Here is a 26,751-nt window from a genome sequence, read left to right as displayed (position 1 = left end):
GCAAACAACGACGAGAAACGCATCAAGACCGAATTTCAGCAGGATGACCCAACACTAGACAATCTCTTTGCGCCGCTTCCGTTCGAAATGAAGGAAGGCTTCTCGAGCCAAGATTTCCCCGCTGAATCGGCAAACGACTTGGACTTGCCGGATTTCCTTTCAGAGAAGTCAGCTCCACCAGGGAAAGCCCCTGGCTCCTCGCTAGTCTCCGCTCCACCTGTCGGTTCAGGGCCAGGCACCCCTAACCTCCCGTCAAAAGCCCCTTATAGCACAGCCCCAAATGAGCTGCTGGGCGCGGGCTCGCCCGCACCAGGCATGATCAACAATGGACAGAACCAAGGCCAAGCCCCCGGACGATATACCCCCGCTCCGTCGACCTTGTCCCGAGTCAACTCCACGGGTAAATTGCCCGAACAAGGCCAAATGAACGGGGCGCCAGGCCCTTCGCCGCTTTACAACCCGCAGTCTCAACTTGGCGCCGCGTCAACGTACCCGTACCAGAAAACACACACAGGCTTCCCCAACCAGTACCGCCCTCCTGCAAACAACTCGATAGCGTCGCCGTCTGGATTCAAGTCCGGGATCCGGTTTGATCCCAAGAAAAGTTTCCCCATGCACTCATCGCTCTCGGCGCCCATGGTGCCGATGGCAGGCTCAAGCATGGGCCTCAACTACGGCCCACTTCCCACCGCACAAGACAAGGACAAGCCTGAAGACCCAACCAAGCTCAATGACGCACTTGCAGCGGCAGGCGTGGATATCCAGCGAGAAGAAGAGTTGCTATCGACAAATTACAATCGAAGTGCACTCAATCTCCACCAGCAACAGATGGCGAATCGGCAACGGCAGACGTATGGCCTGTTGAACGCTTTCCTACATCCATATCACGTGGCGCTCTTTATGAATCGCACGGCCCGTGAGAACGGTGTTATGCAGAACTTCATGATCGACCCGGAAATGTTGGAGTTCATGTCCAGTGCGTGTAAGGAGTGGCTCTCTGACATCGTGACAAAAACTGTAGCACTAGCAAAGCACCGGAGACGCGGCATCCCCGCTTTCAATCCCAAAAACAAAGCGGCAGGCAAGCAAAAAGTAAGCCCGCCTTCTCAGCGGTCTGAAGTATCGAAAGAGCTCAGGAACTTAGCACTCAAGCAAAAAGATTTGGAGGAGCGCAGGGTGGCGAAAAGAGCTCTTTTGGGGCTCGAAAAAAGCGATGACGTAGCACCCGACTCGGCCAATAAGGCGGGCGCCGAAGAAACCTTACACAGAGCAGCAAACGCCACCGCTGCAATGATGACCATGAACCTGTCGCGGAAGAAGTACTCCTGGATGACATCTGCTGCAGGTAACTCAAGTGAAGAGAGTAAGAATAGCGGCGCTAAGGACTCAAACTCGAAGCAGAGCTCGCTCATAGCTTCTAGAGGAGACAACGGCTTGCGCTTCAGAGAGATTCGTACGGGCAACATGATCTCGTCTAAGGATCTTCTTGGAGTCCTCGAGGACGAGCGCGTAGGCACGGCCAAAGCAGTTGTGAAAGGCTATGCAAGGTTGAAAGACTAATTTTCATCAGGATTTATATATTCAGATTTTTCGACCACTCATTCTTTTACAGCTTTCAATTTAACCCTTCCAGCTCAGTAAGTTGGAACTTGCTTATTTCCCGATTCGTGTGGAGACATTTTGGCAGTGTCGCGGTCTGATGGGCTTTGTTTACACAACACCACTGACCCTCAGTGATCTTTCGAAACCCTGCCAAATAAAACCTGCCGACTATTTCAGCACGCCAAGTGAAAAAAGACAAAAAAAAGAACAACTTTATTATACTGCATGGATCTGCTGTTTGTTTCTGATTCCGATACTCGTGATATATAATCATAGTAAACCAGCCACAATCCATTGAAAGGAAGAGAAGCGTGATCTCTACCATTTTTTCCCCCGACAATGGACTTTAACCTTTCAACTTTCTACAACGCCTTTGATGTCGAAAATGACTACTCATTTGAAACTCTGGGGTTCGAATCAAAACTCACTTCTGTGACCACCTCTTTGGCGCATTCGTCAGAGACCATATGTACCAACCCGGAACTTCTTGAAGACCTAATAGAAATGGCACATGGCTATCTCCACTTATCTAACCCACATAGACGTCAGCTCTTGTACTTGATCTGTTCGTCTTTCGTCTCTGCCAGTCATCAAGGAAAGAATCTTCTAGAGCAAGCTGATTTCACAGACAGCGTGGACCAGCTCAAAGCCGAGTTAGAGAGATATGGTTATTTGGTTTTCGTTTTAATCAGTTTCCTCGGTAAGGAAGACTTTCCCAGCAGTACTGGCTCTCTTAAGCAAAGACAAACACTGGAAAAATGGATTTCCAACTGCCAACAAGTTGAAGACATCTTGGAAGCTATTACACCTGTTTTACAAATACCGCTATCCAAGATTTTTGTGACCACACCCGAGAGATCCCAATTTCTTGAGATGTTCATGCGACCCATTTTTCATCTAATGGAGCACCCTGACCGCATGAAGGTTGCATCAATCAAAATCTTAATGTTCAAAAACATAAGCATGGCCGTGGTGAACCATTCGTTGAGTTCTGTAATTCAAAACTCTATTTTACAGTCATTGAATTATTACGTCCACTTGTCAACCTATATGGCTGAGCTCTTGCATTTTCTCAACACTAAATTTGAGCATATGGCTCTCACAGAAGATTTATTGAGAGAAATCAGTCTGCTTGAGTTCAATTCGAATGACTCTAACGGGCCCAAATCGATATCTGAGTTCCTCATCAAACTCTCCGAATTAAGCCCGCGATTGATTCTCAAACAAATGTCCTCTACTTCTCAGTTGCTCGACAACAGCAATCAGTCACTCAGATGCTCTGTTGTGGAGACATGTGGCAACATTGTTGTTGATATACTAAAGTCAGAAACAGAAGCTTTAGAGACAACTGATGATCTCTCGGCAAACAGTGCCCTGCAGATCAATGGGCTTTTAAATTTGCTTGAAGAAAGATTCCTCGATCAGAATCCCTATGTTAGAACGAAGGCAATCCAAGCCATGCGTAAAGTTTGTTCATTGCCGATAAAGATTCCGAAAAGAAGACATTCTGTTATGTTAATTGCCGTCCGGTCATTGGGAGACAAAAGTACCTTGGTTCGTCGAAATGCAATAAAATTGATGTATAAATTACTTCTGTCTCATCCATTCTCGGCAGTTCATGGCACTCAATTGGATTATGATGTTTGGGAAACAAGACTCAAGGATTCAGAATTAGAGCTTCAGAAGCTCATACCACACCTTTCTGGGAAACAAAAGCCAAGTGTACCAAATGTTCTAGACACTCTGAATGAAAACGATATGGACATCGACCTGGAAGAGAAGGAAGAACTGGAGAAACCGCTTGATGACTTAGGCTCAGATTCCGGTTCAGAGATCGATCCAGAAGAGTTCAACAACTCCATCAGAGAGGAAGCAGATCTGCTTCCTGAACCAGCCGTGATAATCAAAGCTAAACTTACTGTTCAATACTATGAAGATGCTTTGGAATTTATCCGAGCTGTACAAAATGGAACATCGATTGCTTCAAATTTACTTTTTTCAAGGAATCGAAACGAGGTCTTAGAATCAATGGACTTCTTAGTTCTTGCTGATGCATATGGCGTGAAAAATGCACCCCAAGGAATCCGCAGAATGCTACATCTTGTATGGATGAAAGGTTCATCAGATGAGGGCAAATCAATTTCATCACATCTTGTTGACTGTTATAAAGAGCTTTTTTTAACGGCACCACAGAATGCTACTGCATCTCAAACTGCAGTTCTTTTTGCTAAAAATTTGATCAGTTTAACCGTTTCTGCCTCTGTTGCAGATTTGGCGTCCTTGGAAAAGCTTTTGTGCCTCATGTACGCCGCAAAATTAATCAATCCTGAGATCGTGAAAGTATTATGGCTCATCTACAGTAAAGCCGGCAAAAATGACGAAGATTACCCTCAAGAGCTCACACACGGATCAATTCAAATTCTTGGAATGTTAGCGGCAGCAAACTCCAAAATTGTTCAAATGGGCATGGAGTCACTCATTCGTGTAGGTTTGGGTGAGATTGGAAAAAACGATATGCTTCTTTGTAAGTATACTTGTGCAACTATTCTGAAGATTATCTCTCTGAAACAAAAGCTAGGTGAAACATGTGACTTTCCCGAAGAAGAAGAAGTTCTTAACGGCTTAGCTGAGGTCTTATTACTCTTTACAGAGAAAACAGAATGGTATGGGGTTGCAGAGCAATCATTGACCGCAATCTTCAAGATTTCGCCTAACCCTGAGGAGGTATGCTCTGCAGCACTTAACTCAAAAGCCAAACAAGTATTCCAAGACCTTTCGCCTGGTATGCCGCAGACGATTGCTCTTTCGCAATTACTCTTTCTCGTGGGACATGTGGCAATTAAAACCATCGAGCATCTCGAAAAACTTGAAACACAATTCAAAAAATTGAAACATGAATCAGAAGGAAAGAAGACGGGGGACAATGAAGAAGAAAATAAAAATGAACTAGAAATGATTGGGGCTTCGTCAGAAGATGACTTTACTGATGCTGTTTCTTTTATCAAGGAGGCAGAGCTACTTTATGATGACCGATCAATTTTGAAACGGTTTGGCTTGCTAGCACAAGAAATTTGTTCTAACAATCAAGCGTATCCTGACGAGGGCCTTCAAAGATCGGCCGTTCTTTGTTTGGCAAAGCTCATGTGCGTGTCCTCAAAATTCTGCGAGGAGAACTTGCCGCTTCTCATCACAATCATGGAGAAGTCCCCCGATCCAATCATTAGGTCGAACTGTGTCTTGGGTCTTGGAGATATGGCAGTTTGCTTCAATAATCTTGTAGACGAAAACACCGATTTTCTCTACGGTCGTCTTACGGATGAGAACATAATGGTACAGAGAACATGCCTCATGACCGTTACATTTTTGATTTTGGCGGGTCAGGTAAAAGTTAAAGGCCAACTTTCTTCTATGGCTAAATGCCTAGAGAATCCAGATCAGGGTATTAGTGATATGTGCAAGCTTTTCTTTACGGAATTGGCCACGAAAGACAATGCCATTTATAATGGTTTTATTGACATTTTTAGTGGCCTCTCGAATGACCTAACGCTTGAAAAGGAGCCCATGAAAAGGATCATCAAATTCTTGGTTGGATTTATTGAGAAAGAGAGACACCAAAAGCAATTAGCCGACAAGCTTCTTGTGAGATTGACTAAGTGCCAGTCTGAAACTGAATGGAACGACGTTGCCTACGTTTTGACTACCATACCTTTCAAGAATGAAAGTATTACCCAAGCCTTAGAAGAAGGTTTCAAGCTAGTTCTGAGTAGAAGTTAATTCCGAGGAAGTATTTGAGTCATTCGTAAAAAATCAATATAAGAATAAATACGGAAAAATTCTCTAGCTGGAAAATTCTAGCAAGCAAGAAAGCAGAAAGAAAACCTTTATTTGTTTGCCCTCGTCGTTTGCTAAACATGCATACATATTAGACGGAGCTGATGCGCGAAGATCAATTTTCTCCATAATCGTGGGGAAATAAAGGTTCTCAACCTTATTCGCTTTCTAAGCATGATCCACAAATTGCAAGAGGGGATCTCTGCCATTCTGGCGGCTGCTGGAATGGACGAAGCGAGTTTCAAAGTGCTTTTGTGTACTCTTTTATCTTTCCCGTTCAGCTGGGTATTCAAAAGATTACCTGACCACCGCTACACATTAAAGAACTCGTACGTGATCGGTGTGTCCTCTTTCTACATCTTCGGAATTCTTGATCTTCGTTCGGGAATATACACGCTTTTGCTTTCCAGTTCAGTTTGCTACTTCATCACCCGGTATATGAGAACAAACCTGATGCCATGGATAAATTTCCTATTCTTGATGTCCCACTTGGCGTATAGCCACTTTAGTACGCAATTCTTTAGGTCTTATGACAGCACTGTGATTGATATAACCGGGGCTCAGATGGTCATGGTGATGAAATTGTCTGCGTTTGGCTGGAATGTTCATGACGGAAAGCAGAAGAAAGCTCCTTCTGCGTATACTCAATCGAGGGCAATCAAGAAACACCCGAACCTTCTCCCATATTTCGGGTATGTGTTTTTCTACCCGTCTTTGTTGACCGGACCTGCTTTTGATTACATTGACTATGACAAATTTATACACGGCTCTTTGTTTGATGATGTTCCAGAGCAAAAGCGCCCAGGAAAACTGAAGAGAAGAATTCCCAGAAGCGGCCTCCAGGCTCTCAGTAAAACAATGCAAGGTTTTTTCTGGGCTGTGTTATATTTACAAGCACCCAAATGGGTCACATTGGAACATGTTTTCAGTCAGGAATTCATAACAGAGCATGGCTTCATTTACAGAATTTTTTATTTGTGGGTGCTTGGGATTTCACATAGACTCAAATACTACACTATCTGGCAGATTGCAGAAGGCGCGTGTATCTTATGTGGAATTGGCTATAATGGATACGATGAAAAAACAAAGACTTTCAAATGGAACAGAGTTCAGAATATTGACCCCTGGAGCTTCGAGACTGGACAAAATGTTTACAGATGTCTTGAAGTATGGAATATGAACACAAACAAATGGTTGAAACACTACGTTTACACAAGAATTGCTAGGCCGGGGAAAAAACCGGGTTTCAAAAGCACGCTATTCACTTTTGCAACTAGTGCTTTTTGGCATGGAACGAGGCCTGGCTATTATTTAACCTTTGTCCTTGGAGCTTTCATTCAAACAATTGGAAAGATTTTCCGCCGGAACTTCCGCCCGATTTTTATGGAAGCAGACGGCAAAACGCCCAAGTCATCCAAGAAGATTTACGATTTCGTGTGCTACGTCGTGACTCAGTTGACATTTGGATTTGTGTGCCAGCCATTTGTTATTTTGGACTTCCAAAAGTCGTTATACTGTTGGTGGACAGTGTATTTTTACATTCCTGTTGGAATTTTTCTTTCTTTGGTTGTTTTCAAGGGCCCTTATAAACAAAAAGCCGAGGCTTTTTGTCGCTCGAAAGCACCGCAACTACAGCCCGCTACCACTATGCCCAACTTGAATAGACAAGAGTCTCAAAGGGTGGCACAGGCTGTGGAAAAAGCATTGTCGGAAAGATACGATTCTGTTGTTTTTGGAGTGCCTCCAATAGACGTATTAGAGGGAGCAACCAAGGAGGATTTCCAAGAGGAAGTCAAAGAGATGTCAGATGCTTGGCAATCATTCCGTGGTCGTAGAGGCTCGTTCAGCGATGACATGGATGGCTTGAAAGATGCATACACCAATTTTACCGATGAAATCAACGAGATTCTCCAAACTAAAAAAGCAGAGTTTCACGACAACAAACAAAAGCTGGATTAAATTGCTTACTTGCACTATCCTGAGCTCAACGGTTCAGTTCGTGTCCGCTCAGAAATCAGGACTCCTAATATCCTATCTGAATATGGTTTCTTGGTGATGAAGTTTCTGCGCGGTGATTTTGCAGATATGCTTACATCATCGAATACGGCCCGCTCTCTGGGCTAGATCCGGCACCGGAGTTATGACGCCACACGCGTAGACTCACCATCACAGTGGCTTTTGGAATACAAGAAAGTTGTTGGCCTCCCGTATATTTCCCTGTTTCTCTTGTGTATTCGTCTACATCAGCAACAGCGTCCTCAAAGACATCCGACGTCTTAGGTGCACTTTTTGCATAATGTGTTCAACTTGTGGCGCATGCTTCCATGAGTAAAGCGATCCATGCGTCACAAACCTTGCTTTCGCCACGCTGCAGCTCGCGCGTCTCAGGTCTATATATGTAGCTCGCATCTTCCACAATCGATGTATGCTTATTGATAATATCATTTTTGTAACTCAACAATCTAGATGATGATTCGTGCTATAAATTCTCTGACCATGAGAGTGGCCCGCATGGACCGCGTGCTTCTGAAATGCTACTCTACTGAAGCAAGCAAATCTCCCACTGGAGTGGTGTTCATGAATATGGGTGGGCCCAATAAAAGCTCAGAAACCTATGACTTCCTTAACAGGCTTTTTTCTGATAAAGACTTGATTCCGTTGGGCCCCTTCCAAACCTTCACAGCCAAGTTTATTGCTCGCCAAAGAACCGGGTCCGTGGCTGAGAAATATGACGAGATCGGTGGTGGGTCCCCCATCAGGTATTGGTCTGAGTACCAGTCGGAAAAAGTTTGCAAGAGGTTGGACGAGATCAGCCCCGAGACAGCCCCACACAAACCTTACGTCGCTTTCAGATATGCCAAACCATTGACGGAAGACATGTTGGAGCAGATGAAAAAAGACGGCGTCACCCGTGCCGTTGCGTTCTCTCAGTATCCCCAATGGTCAGCCTCTACGTCGTCTTCTTCCATGCACGAGTTGTGGCGCCAGACACAGATTGTGGACCCAGAGAGATCCATCAAATGGTCGATGATTGACAGGTGGCCCAAGGACAAGTGCCTAGTGAACCCATTCGCCAAGCTCATTCAGGAAAAAATCAACGAATTCCCAGCCGAGGATAGAGAGAAGGTAGTCATTTTGTTTTCTGCTCATTCATTGCCAATGCAGATCGTGAATCGTGGTGACTCGTACCCAGCCGAGGTTGCAGCCTCTGTGTACGCCGTGATGGAAAAGTTGAACTTCAGCAATCCATACAGATTGGTATGGCAGTCCAAGGTTGGCCCGAAGCCATGGTTGGGTGCTCAGACAGACAAGGTGGTGATGAAATTGGAGTTGAGCGAGAACATCAAGGGAATTGTGTTGGTGCCAATCGCATTCACTTCTGACCATATTGAAACCTTGCATGAATTGGACATCGAATTACAGGAGGAAGTCAAAAATCCAGACATGATCAAGAGAGCGGCCTCCTTGAACGACAATGAGGAGTTTATTTCTGGGTTGGCTGACTTGGTGAAGAACCACCTTGAGTCAGGCCAGCTTTACTCAAAACAATTGGAATTGGACTGGGAATTAAGCAAGCAATGGACCTCCAAGACATTCTCTCACCCCAGAGAGTTGTTTGGTGACCATTCGAAAGATGCCAAGAAGAACTAATCAACACAACTGTGATGTTCTGGCTGCTCAATGCGTACTTCTGAGCAATTGTATTGTATTCGGTATTTAGTTTAGAGCTAATCTGAGTCATCGTCATCATCCTCAGGATCAAAAAGGTCTAGATCAAGTGTGGCTGTCGCAGGCTTTCTCACTTGTTCGCTTGCATCTACAGATGAAGCGCCAATTGGCTTCGGGGGGACCTCTTTTTTATTTGAAAGTTCCTTTTCGGTCGCCACATCCACATCCTCCATCGCCACATCCAGATCAGACGAATAATGCAGAGGAACACGTTCAGGCTGGGACTGATGTCCTATCTCGGCCTGGATAAGCTCTTCTGGTTTGATAGATGCCATGGCTAACATTCCTCTTCTCAACGCGTCCTCCGCAGGCCAAATGTAATTATTAGGGTGTATGAACTGCGACAGCACGGTGGCAGGGGCCTTTGAAAATTTTGCTAGCTTCATCGCATAGTCAAGAACGGTCTGCACGTCCACGTCATTTAGTTTCTGGGCGTTTCCTTGCGCAGCAGGTAGTTTAGGTAGTTTCTGGAGTTTGGATCTGCAGGATATTAGCTCTTTCAAAATGCCCTTGGAATGTGTATCCAACTCTTTGTTGACTTTCGTAAGGGCCTGTATTTCCACACCCAAGTTGTGATGGGGCTCTAGGGCACAAAGGCCTTCTGATATCTCCCGTTCAATCTCTATTAGGTTATTTACCTCGGACACCAACCCAGTTTCTTTAAAGGAAGTGATTAATTGGGATAGCTGGTTGAATGACGCTTCGAATCTCCGGAGATTCTCGACAACCGGGACTTGTTCGATTTGCAAGTTTTCGAGGCCTGCCAGTTGCAGCCGGGAGTTGTTGGACGTCACGGGAACATTTCTGGCTGGGTTAAGTGAGCTTGTCACGTACGCACCAGGCGTAGCTGGTCGAGAAGACGGGCGAGATCCAGTTTGGCCTGATAGTTGGTTTAGTCTCGCTGAAGATCCCACACGCGACACAGGCGTTGAAATGAACGACTGATCTCTTTTGTGGGGGAACATGATGGCCTTGTAAGAAGCTCCAAGTCAGTCAATGAGGCGCCTTTGTTAGTGCGCGAACGGCTTGGCCCTGCCAGAAGAACGAACCTAGGGCCCCATGCATGCCGGTCCAATTTGACAGAGTCCCAATGGTTTCACAAGTAAGAAACGTGACCCGGAATAAATAACATGTCTTCATAATAACATTTTAACTATTGTGTTTGTAGCTCTTGATTTTTCTTCCTGGCCTAGCTTGGCTATTTTCTGGGGCTTATCCAGTTTGGGGCCACTTCCACCTTTTGGGCCGCGCTCGCTTGTCCTGGCGCTGGAATGGTTCCATAGCATCACCGCTACTCGCATTTCCGATACACCAACAGCACTTTCTTTCTGGATGAAAAATGTCTTTGGTGACTCATCTGACTCTGAACCTGAACTTTTGGCGCCACCGCCGAAAAAGTTCAGGCCCCCTACGCAAAACATTCTTTGCAACGAATCTGGATTAATTGGAGCCACGAAAGGTCAATCAATTGATGAAGAAAATGCAAGTGACAGTGTCTCAGTTAAAAAGGTGTCGGACCCTTCTGATTTGGGTTCGGACTCAGACTTTGATAATATTGATCAGGAGCTTGGCCTGTCCCGCCCAGGATTAGGATTTCAACTGAAAGCCACTCCTTACAACCAAAAAGCGAGTCTTGATCACTCCATTATTGATAAGACTTCCATCGGCTACCAAATCATGGAAAAAATGGGGTATAAACAAGGTCAAGCAATTGGAATGACAAATAATCCCAATGCTTTAAAAGAGCCATTAGCCATCAAGTCGAAGTTATCTCGTGCGGGCCTTGGAGTCTCCACTTTTACCCCGAAAAGAGCTGCTGATCTTTCCCCCGAGTCTAAATCTGCCCTTCAAACAGCCAGTAAAAACAAACATATAGAAAGATCCAACAAGGCTATGATTTTGAAACTACAGAAGTTTTGTTATGCCTACTCGGGGGAAGATATGAAGCTTGAAGATGGTACGCTATTTCCAGAAGATGTTAACCCTTTATGGAAAGATCTTGCGATACGAAATTCCACACCAAGCTGTAGAACAAAACTATTTGGTGAGTCTTTCCGAGCACGCTCCTCGGCCTCAGAGCCGAACTCGCCCAGTAGCATAAAAGATGTCGACACATCCCAAGCGACTGAGGGGCAATTGATGCAATTGCTACAATACACTCGTGTCAACTTCTACTACTGTCCATACTGTGGAACCAAATTTGATGATGAGGAGGACTTGAGTTCAAACTGTCCAGGTGAAACCGAGCAACTTCATCAGCTTTAGCATGAGAAACTATTCTTTGAGTCCGGCTAATAGAATGTATTAAAATGCATTATCTAGATATTTTTCTCGTTCTTGCAATCGCTTTATATCAGCATCATTGAGGTCTTTGACGGACATCAACTGCAGATCTGCAAAAAAATTGAGCTCATCAATTTGCTCCCGGTCAAGATCCTCAAATACCACGTGTGAAGACAACGGGTGATAGATAGTGGGCGGCTTTTCTGCAGCTGTGTAGACACCGCCCTTAGGACTTGGAGTGGATCTAGTAATCCCTTCTGTGCTTATTTTACTGCGGCCCCATCTTAACACCAAGCGCGAACCATTCACTACCATACCATGCATGAATAGAAGGGCTCTCTCAGCAGAAGTACGAAGTAGATATTTGATGTACGCAACGTTGCTGTTGTAGTCAATCTCGCAGTAGATCATATGACCGAACGGTAGGAAATGAGCCACAAGTTCGTCACGAGTGATTGCAGATATAACGCCTTTTATAGTCAAAGCGGTGTTATAAGGGTCTGTGAATGGCGACAACGCGGGCTGGGCTTGAGCAATGTGAGCAGTAACCGGCACGGATTCGCTTGTTTTCTTTGCCCCGGATGTGGAGGGATCCAGCGAGCCTCCATTCGCAAGCCCGAGGCGAATAGGCCTTTGGCCAAGCACAACTCCGTTCATTGTTTTCAAAGCTTTTTGCTGAGCGTCCACAGAAAGAAACCGAACAAATCCAAACCCCTTCGAGGCGCCGGTGTTGGGGTCCAGCATGATTTTGACTTGCTTCACCTCACCGGGATAGTCTTGGCTGAATCTGGCAAAGAGCTCAGGCTCGGTGACCTCCGTGGCCAAGTCTCCAACGAATAGCGAGTAGTCAGAGTGGCCCCTGCCCACATCCAGGCTGTTTTTGGCTCGATTTGGAGGGGCTCTAAGGTCGCCATGCGAGCTGCCGGATGCCCAGTTCAACTTGAAAAACCTCGGCGAGCCCGGGACTTGGGAGCGGTTCTTCTGCAAGGCGCTGGCGACAGCCTCCAGATTCTCGAAAGTGACGAAGCTGTACTGGGGCTTGCCCTGTTTGTCCCTCATTATCTTGACGCTGGAGGGCGCCTCACCCACCTCGGTCCATATACCCATGATATCGTTTTCTGTCCATCTCGGATCTAGGTCCCCCATCCAGAGCTGGCACTCTACCTGGGTTTGCTGATACGCCAGATGATAGGCATCCGCGGGCCGCTTTTGGTTAAAGGGTCTAGGCCCGCTCTGGTGGCTGACGCCGTGCAGGCTTCTATAGTTGTTTTGTGCGCTGTGGTGCTGTCTGCTGTGGGCCCCATTGTTGTGATTGGGTCTGGTGTTTCCATAGCTGCTGTGCCCGCCGTACACATGGGAGCCTGATCTGTTGAAGGGCGGCGCCCCGTTCAGAGCCGGCGCACCATCGTTGCGTGGCATTCGCTGGTTGTGATAACCCAGGCTGGGCACATTAGCAGGGGCACGTGACGAGTGGTTCAGGGCGTTTTGGAGCCCGCGGTCGCCCGAGCCGTATCCCCGGTGCCCAGAGCCTGTTTGTGGCAGTCTGTTCCGACCATGAGACCCAGACATGCGGCCTCGGTCGCCAGGCCTGGGCTGGCCATAACCCGCATTGCCATCGTAGTGCTGTCGGTTGTTTGGGCGGTACAGGTCGCCTCCTGGTCGGTATGAGCTGCCCTGGTATTGTGACATATCAGGGTATATTCTGTCCCGTGTATCTTTCGGTGCTCGAAGGATCTGGTTCTCTGGGCTCAGCATGGAGGAGCAGCGATGCGCGTGCTATGTGAGCATGCAGTTGCGTGGCTGCGAAGAGTCCTACCGCAATAGTTCCAATGTACCCAAATTACAATGAACACGCCCTCCCGCAGCGAGTACAAAAGGGTTTCTGAGCTGGCGGCAGGAAAGGGAAGAATGGGACATTGCAGCGGAATACAAGGGCAGTTCCCACTGACCGGCCGCTACTGCACACAGCACCATGGGGAGCACGGGCTCCCGTGGTTGTGACAAAAGACACGCCTGGGGAACTTGGTGGGTTTGTCGGCCCGGCTACGTTGATTGAAAGCACGCTGTATCATGGTGGTTCCGACCCTCGCTGCTATGGTGACTCCGGGCAGTGTGAGATGCGCTGCGGACGATTCGAGACCGAACAGCGAGAAGAGCCAGAAAGCGGAAAACATAAACACCTGGCTTCCTGGAGGCAGGGACCATTTCTGCAGAAGACCGTCGTCACGTGCCCGCAGAAAGAGAACGCCATTCGGACGGCCCCTTTAGGATGTGCCAGGGCCGCTGCCATGAAACGGCGCGTCCTGCACACCGACCGCTCCAATAGAAAAGTGAGCATTAACTCTCACCTCCAGTCAGCCACAGCACCAGCATCCATGTTCTCCAGAATCAGCAGCCGTGCCGGCCGTGTGGCCAGAAGGTTCCAGTCTCACGCTGCCCAGGCGGAGGCCAAGCCTGCTCCCTTCAACAACAAGTACAACTTCAACATAAACCCGCCCCCCGTGCACGCGTACTGGAACGCCCGCAACTTTTCTGTTCTCATTGCATTTGTCCCCGTCTTCCTTGGCGCGGGCTACTTGGGCAAGTACGCTGGAGAAAACGCAGGCGGCTTCGAAGCCTTGTTGGACTTTGCCGACTCGGAGCAGTCTCCCATGAAGGAGCTCAAGTTCGGCGAGGCCCAGAAGAAGTGAGACATGCATTACATACGTTCATAGGAATAGAGAATCCCGGAGATCCTGGCATTCACATGTGCCAACAACACACAGTAGACCGCCCGCGGGACGCCGCGTCTCGAGGTTGGCTGGTGCATGGTGGCCGTGGCGGAGGCACCGCGCCGGGCATCTACAAGAGCTTCTACTGGCTGTTACTTCTCGTGTCGATTTAATTCTGGCTGCTGTCGTAATAATTCTGGCCGCTGTAGAATTATTTCTGGCCGCTATCGATTTAGTTCTGACCGCTGTCGATTTATTTCTGGCCGCTGTCGAATTAATTCTGGCCGCTGTCGTTATTGGTTTTAATTGGTGTCCCCAAGGCCGTCTTCGCTGGCCGGCTTCGCGCGGGCAGCCTGGTGCGCGGTCGTGCGCCGCGCAAACGTTTGGCACGCTACGATTGGGCAAGAAAGCACCTGGCCCAGCACCTCACAAACCACCACACCATGTTGACCAGATTGGGCTTGAGGGCCACGCAGGGTGCTTCCCGCTTCGCGTCGCGGTCGATGACCTTGACCACGCGCACCACCATCACCGACCAATCCACCGGCGAAACGATCAGGTTGACCGATCCGCAGAATCCTCTGTACGCAGACTACCCGAAGGTGGAGCCCGTGTTTGCGCTGCAGAGAGACCCATACGCCACATACGACTTCCAGCAGTTGAGGAGAAACAAGAACGACCCGTTGACGCTCGACGACGACTTGTACGACATGTGGTCGCCCGACTACTTCCAGACCGTGGACGACAAGACGGCGTTGAAGCACAACGCCATTTTCTTCTCGCTCTTCTTCGGGTTCGGCGCGTTCATTGCGTTCTGGGAACTCAACCCCGAAAAGCCCGCCATGCCCCGCTCTTACCCGTACAACGGCTTGGCCAAGTCCTTGGGCTCGGGCGGCGAGGCTACGGACTACTTCTACCGGGTGAGGCCCGATGAGACCGCGGCGGCGGCCGGCATTTTGGCGGACGACGTCAGCGTGGCCTCGCAGGAGGAGGCGTACAAAAAGGCGTACCCGGACTTTTTCCGGGCGTAAGTAGCTTGTAGCTAGGCCCATGCATGATTTGATACTGACGGTTCAGACTGTTCCCTGTAGACCGCGCTCGAGGGGCCGGCTTGAGCGAGCGGGGCGAGCGCTGATGGAGACTTGCCGGTTGTATATGAACTAATACTTGCCTCTGTTTATGAAGTGGTACTGATTTTGAAGTGGTACTAATTATGAAGTGGTACTAATTATGAAGTGGTACTAATTATGAAGTGGTACTAATTATGAACTAGTACTTGGCAGCTATTTATAAACTAATACTTGCCAGCTGTTTATGAAGTAGTACTTGTCAGTTGTTCATGAACAGGCACTGTTTATTAAGTGGTGCTTGCCAGCTGTTTAGGAACTAATTTTTGCGGGCTGTGTTGAACTGGTACTGTTTATGGACTGATACTTGCCAGCTATTTATGAACTGGTACTGTTTATGAACTGGTCCTATATATGAATTGGTACTTGGCAGCTATTTTGAACTAATACTTCCAGCTATTTACAAACTAATACTTGCCAGCTGTTTATGAAGTGGTACTAATTAGGAACTGGTACTAATTATGAACTAAGACTTGCCTGCTGTTTATAGACTGGTACTTGCCCGCTGCTTTGAACTGGTACCCGCCAGTTGTTTCATCACCCGCAGGCTATCCACAGAACTTGCCAGCTCTTTACGAACATTCACTTGCCAGCTTTTCCCAAACTGTGCATGCACGAAAGACGTGGGATGTCCGACGTCCCAGCTTGCTGTGGCGCCGTTGTGCAGGGCCGTGCGACTGGCCCTGGTGCCGGGTCACCTGACCTGCCCTCGCATGGTACCATGGCACGCTCTACAGGTGCCAGTCTGGGGCCGTTCCTGGCACCCCACCCAGTTGGACCTAATAATAAGTCGGCGCCCGGCACCACGTGTCTCGCTGGAAGAATTCTTGGCGGCTCTGCCCACACTTTTTGCGGCTCTGCCCACACTTCTTTGCGCCGGGCCTCGCTGCCTGGCCCTGGCCTCATTCGCTGGCCCTGGCTCGCGCCGGGCCCAGCGCCTGCAGACCAGTGGCCCCAATCTTTCACTCGCCCGCGCGCGCGGCCCCAGGCAGGCCGGGCCATAACGGCGTTTTCTCCACAACTAAGAAACAACAGCCCACTCCTCCCGCCCCAGCACACAATGCTAGCACCTGCTGGCCTGAACGGCACGCCCGCCCAGTCTGGCGCCGCGGCTCTGGGACGACGCCCGCGGGCCTCGCTGGCCAGCCGCCGCCGCCCGCTGAATGCCGGTGATGAGCCCTCCAGTAAACGAGCCAAACCCGAGCCCAACGGCCCTCCGCAAGACCCACGCCTTCGCCCGGCCAGCCAGGAGGACAGCCTCGTGCACGTGATCTCGGACTTCAGCATTGCCGTCAACGAGTTGTTCCAGTTGAAGGAGTACGCCTCCCTTGTGGAATGGGCCCCCATGGACTTCTCGCGTGCCGACGGCTCCGATGTGCCCGAGATCTTCGACTTCTTTGTCAGGGCCAACCGCTACCTGCTAGTGTGGGACGAGCACCTGTTGGAGAACATGGGCGACCTCCCCCTCCGCTTGCAAAAAAAGAGGCTTCAGGAACGCGAGGTCATGCTCCGAAAGAAGTATCCTTTCATGGACGACGTGCTCCGACGCAGCATGCAGCGGGAGTCCGAGCTCCTCGCTGCTCAGAAAATCCCTCATGCCCGCCTGCCTTTGCCGGCCCCGCGAGCTGGGAAGACAAAGCCAGAACCGAGGCCCAACGGCACTTTATCTGCTAGATCAGCACGCCAGCGCCCAGTCTCTCGCTCGCATCCCAAGCCACAGCCCGCAGAAACACCATCGCCGCAGGCTCTGGGCCAGAGTGACCTGGATGTCAAGGACGAGTTCCTGGACTACGACTTCTCCAACATAGACACCAACTACAAGTTGCGCTCCGTCAAGTACTCGATTCCTCCTCCAGTGGTCACCCACCCTTCGCATATTCCCTCATGGCGCCCGCTTCAAGGCGACGCGGGTCTCAGGGCCTCTGGTCTGGACTCGGATCCGATACTCGCATACCACCCCGACCCGCTTCAGGTGTTGTCAACCAAGGACTGGACGCTACACATGCCCCAGATCGAGTCCAAAATCTCCAAATTCCTCCAGACAAAGTACAAAGCCGCGCTCATTGATGATGGTGGCGTGGAGGTGGCCAACACGCCCGCGGAATACGAAGCCACCTTGAAACAGCAGACTCATCTACTCAAACGTTTGTACGAGAAAGTCATGGTCGAAGAAAGGTTCGAACTCAATGGAGACAAGGTGGAACGCCGCAAAATCATGCTTCCTACCAGTTCAGCAAAGCACACCCTGGACTTTTTCAGGGACACCGGCTCCATCGTCCCTAAAATACAGGGCGCAGCCAATGACCAAACATTCCATGACCACCTTGTTGCCCAGGGCATGGCGTACTCCAAAATCCGCCAAGGCATGAGAAAACAACATCAAGCAAGAACAAGAAGAATCGCGCAAATAGTAGAACAGCATTTCAGGAAAAAGGCTGGTGAGAAAGAACGGTTGGCCCGCGAGAGGGAACAAAACCTAAAGCGCTTGAGCAGACTTGCCATCCAATCTGTGAGAAAAAGATGGTCCCAAGCTAACAGAGTCTACCGCTTCCTACAACACGAAAAGGAGGAAGAACTTAAGCAGATCGAGGGCCGCGAACACTTGAGTAAGATGCTAGAGCATTCGACGCAGCTTCTAGAGGCTCAGTTAAACAGGTCTTCCAGAGAAAACACCGAACCGGATACATCAAATGTGGAATCTAACAGTGAGAGTTCGAGCTCTACCGGCTCTGATCAGCTTTCATCTTCAGACTCTGAAAATGATGATGATGGGGATGTTGCAGTCAATAAGCAAGAAAAGCTCGATAGTGAATTGAGCGTTGCTGAATTACGCAAGAAGTATTCAAACATGGAAGATTCTCCCGTGACCCCTTCTGACCATACACACGGTAATGAAGACTCTGATTCGGACTCTGACTCGGCAAATGAAGGAGACGGTGGACTTGCGTCTCTTTACGGGAATAATCATATGGTCAGTACTGACAATCTCACAACGGAGTACAATGAAGACCAAATTAAATTGATCAAGTCTTTGTCTGGGAAGACCGAAAACGAGGTTCTTGACTCCGATGATTTCAGCGACTCTATGGAAGAAGACGACATGAGTTCCTCGGACGAAGGTTCGGAAAGTGAAAATGAAGAGCGCGCTGACTGTGATGATGAAAACGCGACCCATCATAAAACCGATGAAACAGATCTCGGTAATAAGACCTCGGAAAGCTTCGAAGCACAGCCTGAACTTTGTACTGACACCTCCAAGGACCATAATGTCGATGATGATGAGAATGTGGAGGAAATTAATGGATTCAAGGTGAAGGATGTTCCAATCCCATCGTTGTTGCGTGGAGTATTAAGGCCATATCAGAAACAAGGCTTGAACTGGCTTGCCAGCTTATACAATAATAACACCAATGGTATCCTTGCAGATGAAATGGGTTTGGGTAAAACAATTCAGACAATTTCGCTCTTGTCATACCTTGCTTGCGAGCACCACATTTGGGGTCCTCATCTTATCATCGTACCAACATCTGTGATGCTTAATTGGGAGATGGAGTTCAAAAAGTTTGCTCCCGGATTCAAAGTGCTTACATACTATGGTTCCCCCCAAGAAAGAGCGAGGAAAAGAAAAGGGTGGAATAAGCAAGATGCCTTTCATGTTTGCATAACATCTTATCAGTTGGTTGTGCATGATCACTCATCTTTCAAGAGAAAAAGATGGAGGTACATGATTTTGGATGAAGCTCATAATATCAAAAATTTCAGATCTACTAGATGGAAGGCTTTGTTGAACTTTAACACTGAAAATCGTCTTTTACTCACAGGTACGCCTTTGCAGAACAATCTCATGGAGTTGTGGTCCTTGTTGTACTTTCTTATGCCTTCTTCGAAAGTTGAGCAAATGATGCCCGAAGGTTTCGCTAATTTCGAAGATTTCCAACAGTGGTTTGGAAAACCTGTTGATAAAATCTTAGAAAAGACTGCTACAGGAGATGTTATTGATGAGAACGTTACGAGCAAACTCGACAAAGAAACAAAGGATACAGTTTCTCGCTTGCATCAAGTTTTACGCCCATATTTGCTTCGAAGACTCAAAAAGGATGTTGAAAAACAAATGCCAGGCAAGTATGAGCACATCATCTACTGCCGTTTATCAAAAAGGCAAAGGTATCTTTATGATGACTTTATGTCACGAGCCAAGACCAAAGAAACTTTGGCCTCAGGAAACTTTTTGTCGATTATCAACTGCTTGATGCAGTTGAGGAAAGTTTGCAATCATCCTGATTTATTTGAGGTACGTCCAATTGTTACATCATTTGCTATGCCGAACACTGTTACGAGAGGCTACAATGCGACTAAAGACGTTATCGCCAAACTTCTCACGAAAGACGAAAACCCTACTGTCCCTTTACCGGTCATCAACGCTGATATCACAAATATGGAAGATATGAACTATTTTGCGTCTGAAGCTACCAGCAGATTGATGTCTAACAAAGAATTAGAGAGTCAGATTCAGATTTTGGATGAAATCATTGAAAAGGGAAAAAACGGGAAATCTGAGTCAGACAGCCAAGCTTTAGCCGATATTGTCCAGGTGAATAGATTGTTAAAGCTTGAAAAACAGCTGCAACTTCGCGAACGGTTAAAGCAAAGTATTTATCTTAATACTTTGAGATGCCAAAGGAGACCTCTTTATGGACATTCACTTCTAGATTTTGTAAAAAAAGCTAGTGAGAGACCATTACGATGTGAAACTTTGGATAATATGATTTTGGACATTCCAAAGCGTCAGGCGCATATGCAAGATACTGTTAACAAATACGCTGTCATCACACCAACTGTTGTCGCTTTGGATATGAAAGATCAAATTATACCCATCGACACGCAGTATAAAGTGCGTGATGCAGTGCAGCAAAAGCAGATCGATAATCCCTTTCACCAAGCGCAGGTGAAGCTTTCAATTGCGTTCCCGGATAAACAGCTACTTCAATATGACTGTGGTAAACTTCAGAAGCTAGCGACTTTATTGCAAGACCTTGTTCCAAATGGCCACCGCGCCCTTATTTTCACGCAAATGACAAAGGTTTTGGACATTCTCGAACAGTTCCTCAATATTCATGGCTATAGATATATGAGATTGGACGGAGCCACAAAGATTGAGGATAGACAATTGCTCACAGAAAAGTTTAATCGCGATCCAAAAATTCCAGTTTTCATATTATCCACAAGATCAGGTGGTCTAGGTATCAATTTAACTGGTGCGGATACGGTCATTTTCTATGATTCTGATTGGAACCCTGCCATGGATAAACAATGCCAGGATCGTTGCCATAGAATTGGTCAGCTGCGGGATGTACACATATACCGATTTGTGTCCGAGTACACCATCGAGTCGAACATTTTGAAAAAGGCAAATCAGAAGAGACAATTGGATAATGTCGTGATTCAGGAAGGTGATTTTACTACAGATTATCTTGGGAAGTTTTCCGTCCGCGACTTGGTCAATGATACCAGCATAATAAGCGAACTACCCGACAAGCCAATTGGCGAAAATACCAATATGGAATTGTTGGCTCAGGCAGAAGATGAAGCCGATAGAAATGCAGCGAAGGAAGCAATGAAAGAAGTCGCAGTCGATGATGAGGATTTCACTGAGGAAAGTAAACAGGGAACACCTGCACCAGGAACTGTTCCCGAAGACTCAGAAGTTGTTGATGATGACTACGAAGAAGGAGTGGGACATATTGACGAGTATATGCTCCGTTGTATCGCGGATGGCTACTACGTTGAGTAAGGGACTAAACTTGAAGCTCGCCAAAGAACTAACACAATTTGAAGACACTGCAAAGTGGCCAATGCAAAAGCTAAGGTATGATTAGTACGTCTATGCGAGACGAATAGAATAACACATATTTTCTAGAAATAAGAGATACAGTTACATGACATGTCCCACTGTAAGGCACTCTCTGGCAGTGGTGTCAGAGAAAAAATAAAACTGTATTTGAGTCGTTACAAATTTATTTTAATTTCTCATATGTTCAGGTGGAATTAGTCTATATCTACAAATTCTTCTTTTCTGCATCTCCTGATTTTTTTTCCAACCTGACCTCTTCACAAACCAGTGTTACAAGCGACGCACACGTAGATTGGCGCGATCACGTGACTGCGCCCGCTCGAAGTAGTATGCACACCCGTATCCAATTTATCGAGCACCAAAGATAAAGGCGGGAGCTCACAGTGAAAGCCCCCATAACTACCCCGGCCACCATGTCCTCTAGCATCCAATCCCTTTTAAAAACCGAGAAGGAAGCTGCTGCCATAGTCAGTGAGGCTAGAAAGTACAGAACCGAGCGGTTGAAGTCTGCAAAGGCGGACGCTCAGAAGGAGATTAACGAGTACAAGGCCCAGAAGGAAAATGAGTTGAAGAAGTACGAAAGTGACCACGCTGGTTTGAACAGCAACGTGGAAAAAGAGGCTGAGGCTGTTGTTGAGAAGGATTTGGCCGACATCCAGCAGAAGTACGCGGAAAAGAAGGATGCTGTCATCAAATTGTTGGTCGAGGCCGCCACAAAGCCCACGCCAGAATTGCACATCAACGCTTAGATTCGTCATGCTGAATTCCTAATTTTCTGGCAATCCCAGTTTAACCAGACATAAGATTTATATATACAGGTGATATTTTAAACCAGCAGATGCGTCTGCTAGCTTGCTTGCTTCGTAGACCTTCCACAAATAACTCCGTGTGCACTGGCACCTTGATAAGCTCTTTTATATTGTTTCTAAGTAAAGCTTTTCTATCAAGCACCACCTTTGGCCAACTTTTTGAGCGCATTCACCACTCTCCAGAACCGGGTGTCGTAGCTGGCAATGTTTAGACTACTCACAAACCTCCATGCTTTTTTGTCGTCTGCGATTGGATAATCAATTGGAGGTGGAATAGCAGTCTTGACTCCTAAAGCTCGAAGAAGTGGTTTGTCTGTGACAACAGCTTTGGCATTGCAAAGACCAGTCAACCCTTCTTCTCCACCAAACTTGCCGAATCCGGACTTTTTGATTCCACCGAACGGTAATTGGCAGACGTAGAAGGTGGCAAAATCATTGATAGCCACATTGCCACTTTCTAACTTCTTGGCCACGGCATCGCACGCCTCGAAGCTTTTTCCAAAGACAGAGTTACCCAATCCATACTCCGAGCTATTTGATATGGCGATGGCATCCTCGACATCTCGTGCTTTCATCATCGTCAAAACAGGACCGAACACCTCTTCATTTGCAATCTTCATGGACGTGTCTACATCCACTAGAAGAGTGGGGGCAAAGTAGTGTCCTTGAGGGTAGTTTGGATGGTGGTAGCGTTTTCCACCATGCAACAAGCGAGCACCCTTATCCACAGCGTCTTGAATTAAATCTTCGATTTGCTGAAATCGGTTGTCTGATATCATAGCTCCCATATCAATTTCGTCCAACTGGTCAATATCTGAGCCAAGTCGAAGGGTAGCTACTCTCTCGTTCAAGATGGCCACAAGCTCATCATAGATGTGAGGTAAACAGATGACCCTCTCTATACCAATGCAATTTTGACCAGCGCTTTGAAATGTACCTCTCATGATCACTGAGGACAAGGCCTTGATGTCAGGAACATCATCCATGACTAAAACAGAATCTTTTCCGCCCAACTCAATGACGCATGGAGTCAACTCCTTTGAGGCGCTCTGCAACACTTTATGTGCCACTTGCTTAGATCCAATAAACGTGATATGTTTCAAGCCCGGATGCGACGTAAAGTAGTCCGCATCTTCTGGGAAACAGTAGCATAATTGAATTAAGTCCTCGTTGATGTTAAGCAGGCGAAGCGCGACACGGATCATACCAACGAACCACGAAGATGACCACACGACCTGTTCGGAACATTTTATGACAATTGCATTGCCGCAGAAAAGAGCAGCCACAACGGGTCCAATGAGATTATGAAGGGGGTAGTTCCAAGATATGATAGCCGAAACGACACCGAGGGGCTCGTAGCGCACCTCTGCGTTTTTCATGAGCCCCATGAGCAACGACGATGACCCTGGTCTTGCCGAAGAGCGCAAGGCTTTTTCACCATGAGCAATTATCCAGCTGATTTTTTCAAGGGTGACCATAATTTCGCCCATGGAAGCATCCAACTTGGTCTTGCCGCTATCTCTGCAAGCCACCCGAGCAATGTTCTCCTGGTTGTCCATGATGAACTGATTAAGTGTTCTCATCAATTGCTTTCTTGTTGCAAATGAAGAATCACCCCATGATTTTTGAGCTGCTGCTGCTGCACTGATTTGTTGGTCCATTTCTTTTCTGGATATACAAGGAAATGAGCCCAAGTATTGGCCTGTGGCCGGACAATAGCTTTGAATTTTATCGCTCTCACCTGGCACTTTTATGCCGAGGCTTGGTGGATAAAGTCGCTTTCCTTTCCAGTGGCGTTTGGCCTCATCAGGAATGACGTAGTCTAATTTTTTTGGCGCTTCAAGCTTGTTATACTTGTTTGGTCTGGAAGTCATGTATTTCTCATGCGTATAATACATCAACGGAACGATCACGCAAATGAAAAACGTGGTTGAAATTTGATACTGCCATTGAAGATCTGCAAAGTCAAGGTTGATTGCAATCATGGCAATTGTACAGCTGTGGAGAGGAAGTACTTTGTATATGCCGAGGTTTGAGATATATCGTCAGCGCTCAGTGAGAAAGCCGAAACGCTGCTGCACCAGCCTCGCGATCTGCGTCGCGATCATGGCTTCCGCTATTTAGGACGACAGTCGTCAACTGAAGAAGCTGGAGAAGTATGATGTGTTGTAAAAATACAGATGTTACGTGATAGCTATATAAAAAGAGAAGAGGACATTCGTGTCATTTTGGCAATTAAATAGATATTATTGAGACGAGCTTAAATGCGTATTGCGTTCATGCCTGTTCCTGTTCGGCCTCTTCCACGGGCTCATCAAGCCCTAGGAAATCTTCAAATTCGGCCGCACTCCGGTTTTGCACTATGGCGCTTATGATGTTGTGGTCTAGATAATCAAACATCAGGTCCGTTGCTTTGTTTTCACCCTCAGGGTATGCATTTTCGTCCTTGGGTGGGATGACATCATATTCAAGCATGTCGTCCCTCTCAAAAACTTTTTCGGGGACTTTAGCAAGCACTTTGTTTTCCCCTGACAACACCACAAAACGAATCAAATTCACCGGAATTGTAGCGTTCTCCTCCTTCTTTTCTCCGCCAAACCACTTACTCAACCAAGATCTGCTATTGTGAACGCTAGTCCTGTCAAAAAGAGACATGAGTTCATCGTGAAGAAATTGTCTGTGTGTCTGTTCCTTCCAAAGAATGTGTGCTCTCACAAGGTATGTTTCATTTGCTAGCTCAGCAAAACTATTCGTTTGTATATCACTTGGCTTAGTTGCAACATGACCACTCAAACCAATGTTCTTAAGTAATTCATAAGCACATAAGGGATGTACTGAAAAGGCGTCAGCAAGTGCTTTCTTTGCTTCTTGGGTTTTCCCTAGATGCAAGAAAGCCAAAACTCTGGAAAATGCTAAACCAGGTGTGAACCATTGAGTGTAAGTCTGTGAAAGAGCAGATCCGACAAATTCAGCAAGATACTCATAGTTCTCAGACAATATAGCGTAGTGATCCAAAAAATATCTTACTCCAAGGGGATCTTCAGCAGGCGACAAGGCAAGAAGAAATTTGCAGAAATTAAGAGCCGTGTAGAATGTGGATCGCTCCCCAAGGCCCACAATCACACGAAACAACGTAAGGTAGAATTGACGATTCGCAAACGACTCATACGGAAGTCTGATAAGTTCGGTGTTTCCAGCTTGTAATAGTTCATGGAAGTGCTTGTTCAAAGATCTATCGAAAACAAACAAACTTTTCTCAATCAAAGCATTGCTTGTCGCCTTGTTGTTTCCCTCTCTCAACATGACCATAGACACTTGAAGGAGAGTTTCCATGTGATATGGACTCTGTTGAAGAAGTTGCATCAAGGATTCTGGGTCGGGAGTCATCACCACCGAAGCAAAAAATCGAGAGTTGGCCACGCGGTCTCTTATACTGTTCAACTTTTTGAAACAGAAATACTTTATACCAAGCCTGTCTTCATTTGCAATTTTCAGCTCAATTATTTTTGTTGCATGTTCCACATTGTCTTCTTCCTTGTAAACTTTAGTTTTCACGACCTCTTCAGCCTTCAATTCGTCCATGGAAAGCGGCTTTTGAGTAGTAGGAAGCCAGTCATCTCTAATTCTCGTAAGAAGCAATTTTCGGGTAGTCCCTGGTACATTCTTGTGATCTTTGCCACCCCATCCACGCGTTATCCTGGCCAAACTCTTGAATTGAGCCAAGACGTCTGGGGAAGCAGCTAAAGAAGTCGTGCTGTTAGCGTCTTCGATTGTTTCGAATGACAACTTACCGAAGAGATTTTGGAGCTCAGTGTCTGGATCTAGATTTTTGACTGAACCTACCGATAGAAGGTGCATGCTTTCTTTCAAGCGAGACGTCGTCAATCTTAAGAAATTGGCGTCTGCGTAGTCGAATGGAGGTTCTTCTTCGTCAAGAGGTTTTTCGTAATCTTGGCAATTTTTATCCTCGAAAGAGCCAGAAGAGCCACTCGCTTCTTTTTGATCTCTCTTCCTCACGTCTTCAAGAAATCTATCGAGATCGTCATCGTCAATATTTTCTTCATCCGAAGAAACCTTCACTGGCTTCTTCTTACCCTTCTTCTTCTTCTTGGATTTTTTCGATGGCTGGGTAGCTCGAGGGAGTTCTTCCAGTTCTTCATGTATTTCCGAATCCTTTTCTGGCTCCGATTCATGCCCATCATCGTCCTCGTCGTTTAAAAGGGCAAAAGCGTTCATTTTAGGTTTTGAAACAAAGTTGGGTTCATCATCTGAGCTATGTGTTTCGGAAGAGGTGATGGCCCGCTGTCTCTCGAGACGCTTAAGTGCCCTCGAACTCATGTCAGTTTTCGAAACTTGTACAAGTTTGGTTTGCAGATGCCGCACTCGAATCTGCCCTAAGGAAGCCGAGAATCATAGCTGCGAGTCAAAACGTTAGTGCGCAGGCTCAAGAATGCGTTGCGATCTCGTGGCCCTTCGGGCAACGTGGCACGCGGCATATGACGATATATGTGACCGCCGACCTTGTCAGGCAAAACTGCATCTTGGGACAAATTTAACTCAGAATTAGTTTCACGAAAACAGCTCAAGTGCTATTTGAAAGCTGAAAGAAGGCAAAAATGTCACACTCGGGCTCTACCTATGGTCGGAATATGAGTGCGAGTTCGACCGGTGAGAATTTAATTCGGTAATTTATTGCTATGTGCTTTGATTGGATTGGTCGTTATACTCATGAGTCATTAGTTCAGGCTCGATGGGGCAGTAAAGCGGCCGGCACCCTGCTTGTCTTCGCCTTTCTCCAAGATCATTTT

General features: G+C 47.0%; 13 protein-coding genes across 13 annotated transcripts; 9 read left to right on the top strand and 4 right to left on the bottom strand.

Annotated features, from left to right (window-relative positions):
* Nucleotides 1-660: 660 nt before the first annotated feature.
* On the top strand, nucleotides 661-1,560 carry TAF4 (Taf4p; the record flags this gene model as incomplete). Its single annotated transcript, XM_018858192.1, has 1 exon — nucleotides 661-1,560. One exon carries the CDS (start codon nucleotides 661-663, stop codon nucleotides 1,558-1,560), a length of 900 nt encoding a protein of 299 aa, XP_018709549.1.
* Nucleotides 1,561-1,938: 378 nt separating this feature from the next.
* On the top strand, nucleotides 1,939-5,443 carry YCS4 (condensin subunit; the record flags this gene model as incomplete). Its single annotated transcript, XM_018858316.1, has 2 exons — nucleotides 1,939-3,324; nucleotides 3,385-5,443. 2 exons carry the CDS (start codon nucleotides 1,942-1,944, stop codon nucleotides 5,374-5,376), a joined length of 3,375 nt encoding a protein of 1,124 aa, XP_018709548.1. The 3' UTR covers nucleotides 5,377-5,443.
* A 136-nt stretch (nucleotides 5,444-5,579) lies between these two features.
* Nucleotides 5,580-7,884, top strand: LPT1 (lysophospholipid acyltransferase). Its single transcript, XM_018856360.1, has one exon. It carries the CDS (start codon nucleotides 5,608-5,610, stop codon nucleotides 7,390-7,392), a length of 1,785 nt encoding a protein of 594 aa, XP_018709547.1. The 5' UTR covers nucleotides 5,580-5,607; the 3' UTR covers nucleotides 7,393-7,884.
* Nucleotides 7,885-7,944: 60 nt separating this feature from the next.
* HEM15 (ferrochelatase) lies at nucleotides 7,945-9,084 on the top strand (the record flags this gene model as incomplete). Its single annotated transcript, XM_018858139.1, has 1 exon — nucleotides 7,945-9,084. One exon carries the CDS (start codon nucleotides 7,945-7,947, stop codon nucleotides 9,082-9,084), a length of 1,140 nt encoding a protein of 379 aa, XP_018709546.1.
* A 77-nt stretch (nucleotides 9,085-9,161) lies between these two features.
* Nucleotides 9,162-10,127, bottom strand: MED4 (Med4p; the record flags this gene model as incomplete). Its single annotated transcript, XM_018858179.1, has 1 exon — nucleotides 9,162-10,127. One exon carries the CDS (start codon nucleotides 10,125-10,127, stop codon nucleotides 9,162-9,164), a length of 966 nt encoding a protein of 321 aa, XP_018709545.1.
* A 367-nt stretch (nucleotides 10,128-10,494) lies between these two features.
* METBIDRAFT_13768 (uncharacterized protein) lies at nucleotides 10,495-11,427 on the top strand (the record flags this gene model as incomplete). The annotated part of the gene is made up of 1 exon (XM_018854423.1): nucleotides 10,495-11,427. One exon carries the CDS (start codon nucleotides 10,495-10,497, stop codon nucleotides 11,425-11,427), a length of 933 nt encoding a protein of 310 aa, XP_018709544.1.
* Nucleotides 11,428-11,466: 39 nt separating this feature from the next.
* Nucleotides 11,467-12,864, bottom strand: METBIDRAFT_47602 (uncharacterized protein; the record flags this gene model as incomplete). The annotated part of the gene is made up of 1 exon (XM_018858194.1): nucleotides 11,467-12,864. One exon carries the CDS (start codon nucleotides 12,862-12,864, stop codon nucleotides 11,467-11,469), a length of 1,398 nt encoding a protein of 465 aa, XP_018709543.1.
* Nucleotides 12,865-13,820: 956 nt separating this feature from the next.
* METBIDRAFT_47154 (uncharacterized protein) lies at nucleotides 13,821-14,135 on the top strand (the record flags this gene model as incomplete). Its single annotated transcript, XM_018858131.1, has 1 exon — nucleotides 13,821-14,135. One exon carries the CDS (start codon nucleotides 13,821-13,823, stop codon nucleotides 14,133-14,135), a length of 315 nt encoding a protein of 104 aa, XP_018709542.1.
* A 524-nt stretch (nucleotides 14,136-14,659) lies between these two features.
* Nucleotides 14,660-15,187, top strand: METBIDRAFT_47208 (uncharacterized protein; the record flags this gene model as incomplete). The annotated part of the gene is made up of 1 exon (XM_018858135.1): nucleotides 14,660-15,187. The coding sequence occupies one exon, from the start codon at nucleotides 14,660-14,662 to the stop codon at nucleotides 15,185-15,187; it is 528 nt and encodes a 175-aa protein (XP_018709541.1).
* Nucleotides 15,188-16,060: 873 nt separating this feature from the next.
* On the top strand, nucleotides 16,061-21,320 carry SWR1 (chromatin-remodeling protein). Its single transcript, XM_018858315.1, has one exon. It carries the CDS (start codon nucleotides 16,344-16,346, stop codon nucleotides 21,072-21,074), a length of 4,731 nt encoding a protein of 1,576 aa, XP_018709540.1. The 5' UTR covers nucleotides 16,061-16,343; the 3' UTR covers nucleotides 21,075-21,320.
* Nucleotides 21,321-21,535: 215 nt separating this feature from the next.
* On the top strand, nucleotides 21,536-22,175 carry VMA10 (H(+)-transporting V1 sector ATPase subunit G). The gene has a single exon (XM_018856359.1). The coding sequence runs from the start codon at nucleotides 21,548-21,550 to the stop codon at nucleotides 21,881-21,883; it is 336 nt and encodes a 111-aa protein (XP_018709539.1). The 5' UTR covers nucleotides 21,536-21,547; the 3' UTR covers nucleotides 21,884-22,175.
* Nucleotides 22,078-23,928, bottom strand: MSC7 (meiotic recombination directing protein; the record flags this gene model as incomplete). Its single annotated transcript, XM_018858163.1, has 1 exon — nucleotides 22,078-23,928. One exon carries the CDS (start codon nucleotides 23,926-23,928, stop codon nucleotides 22,078-22,080), a length of 1,851 nt encoding a protein of 616 aa, XP_018709538.1.
* Nucleotides 23,929-24,093: 165 nt separating this feature from the next.
* On the bottom strand, nucleotides 24,094-26,383 carry METBIDRAFT_33630 (uncharacterized protein). The gene has a single exon (XM_018856358.1). The coding sequence runs from the start codon at nucleotides 26,279-26,281 to the stop codon at nucleotides 24,221-24,223; it is 2,061 nt and encodes a 686-aa protein (XP_018709537.1). The 5' UTR covers nucleotides 26,282-26,383; the 3' UTR covers nucleotides 24,094-24,220.
* Between the last annotated feature and the right edge of the window lie 368 nt (nucleotides 26,384-26,751).

This window comes from Metschnikowia bicuspidata (genome assembly GCF_001664035.1).
Source record: "Metschnikowia bicuspidata var. bicuspidata NRRL YB-4993 chromosome Unknown METBIscaffold_8, whole genome shotgun sequence".
In the NCBI taxonomy this organism is placed as follows: Eukaryota; Fungi; Ascomycota; class Pichiomycetes; order Serinales; family Metschnikowiaceae; genus Metschnikowia; species Metschnikowia bicuspidata.
The sequence above is the reverse complement of the archived record's forward strand: the minus strand, read 5'-3'. Positions and strand labels throughout refer to the sequence as shown.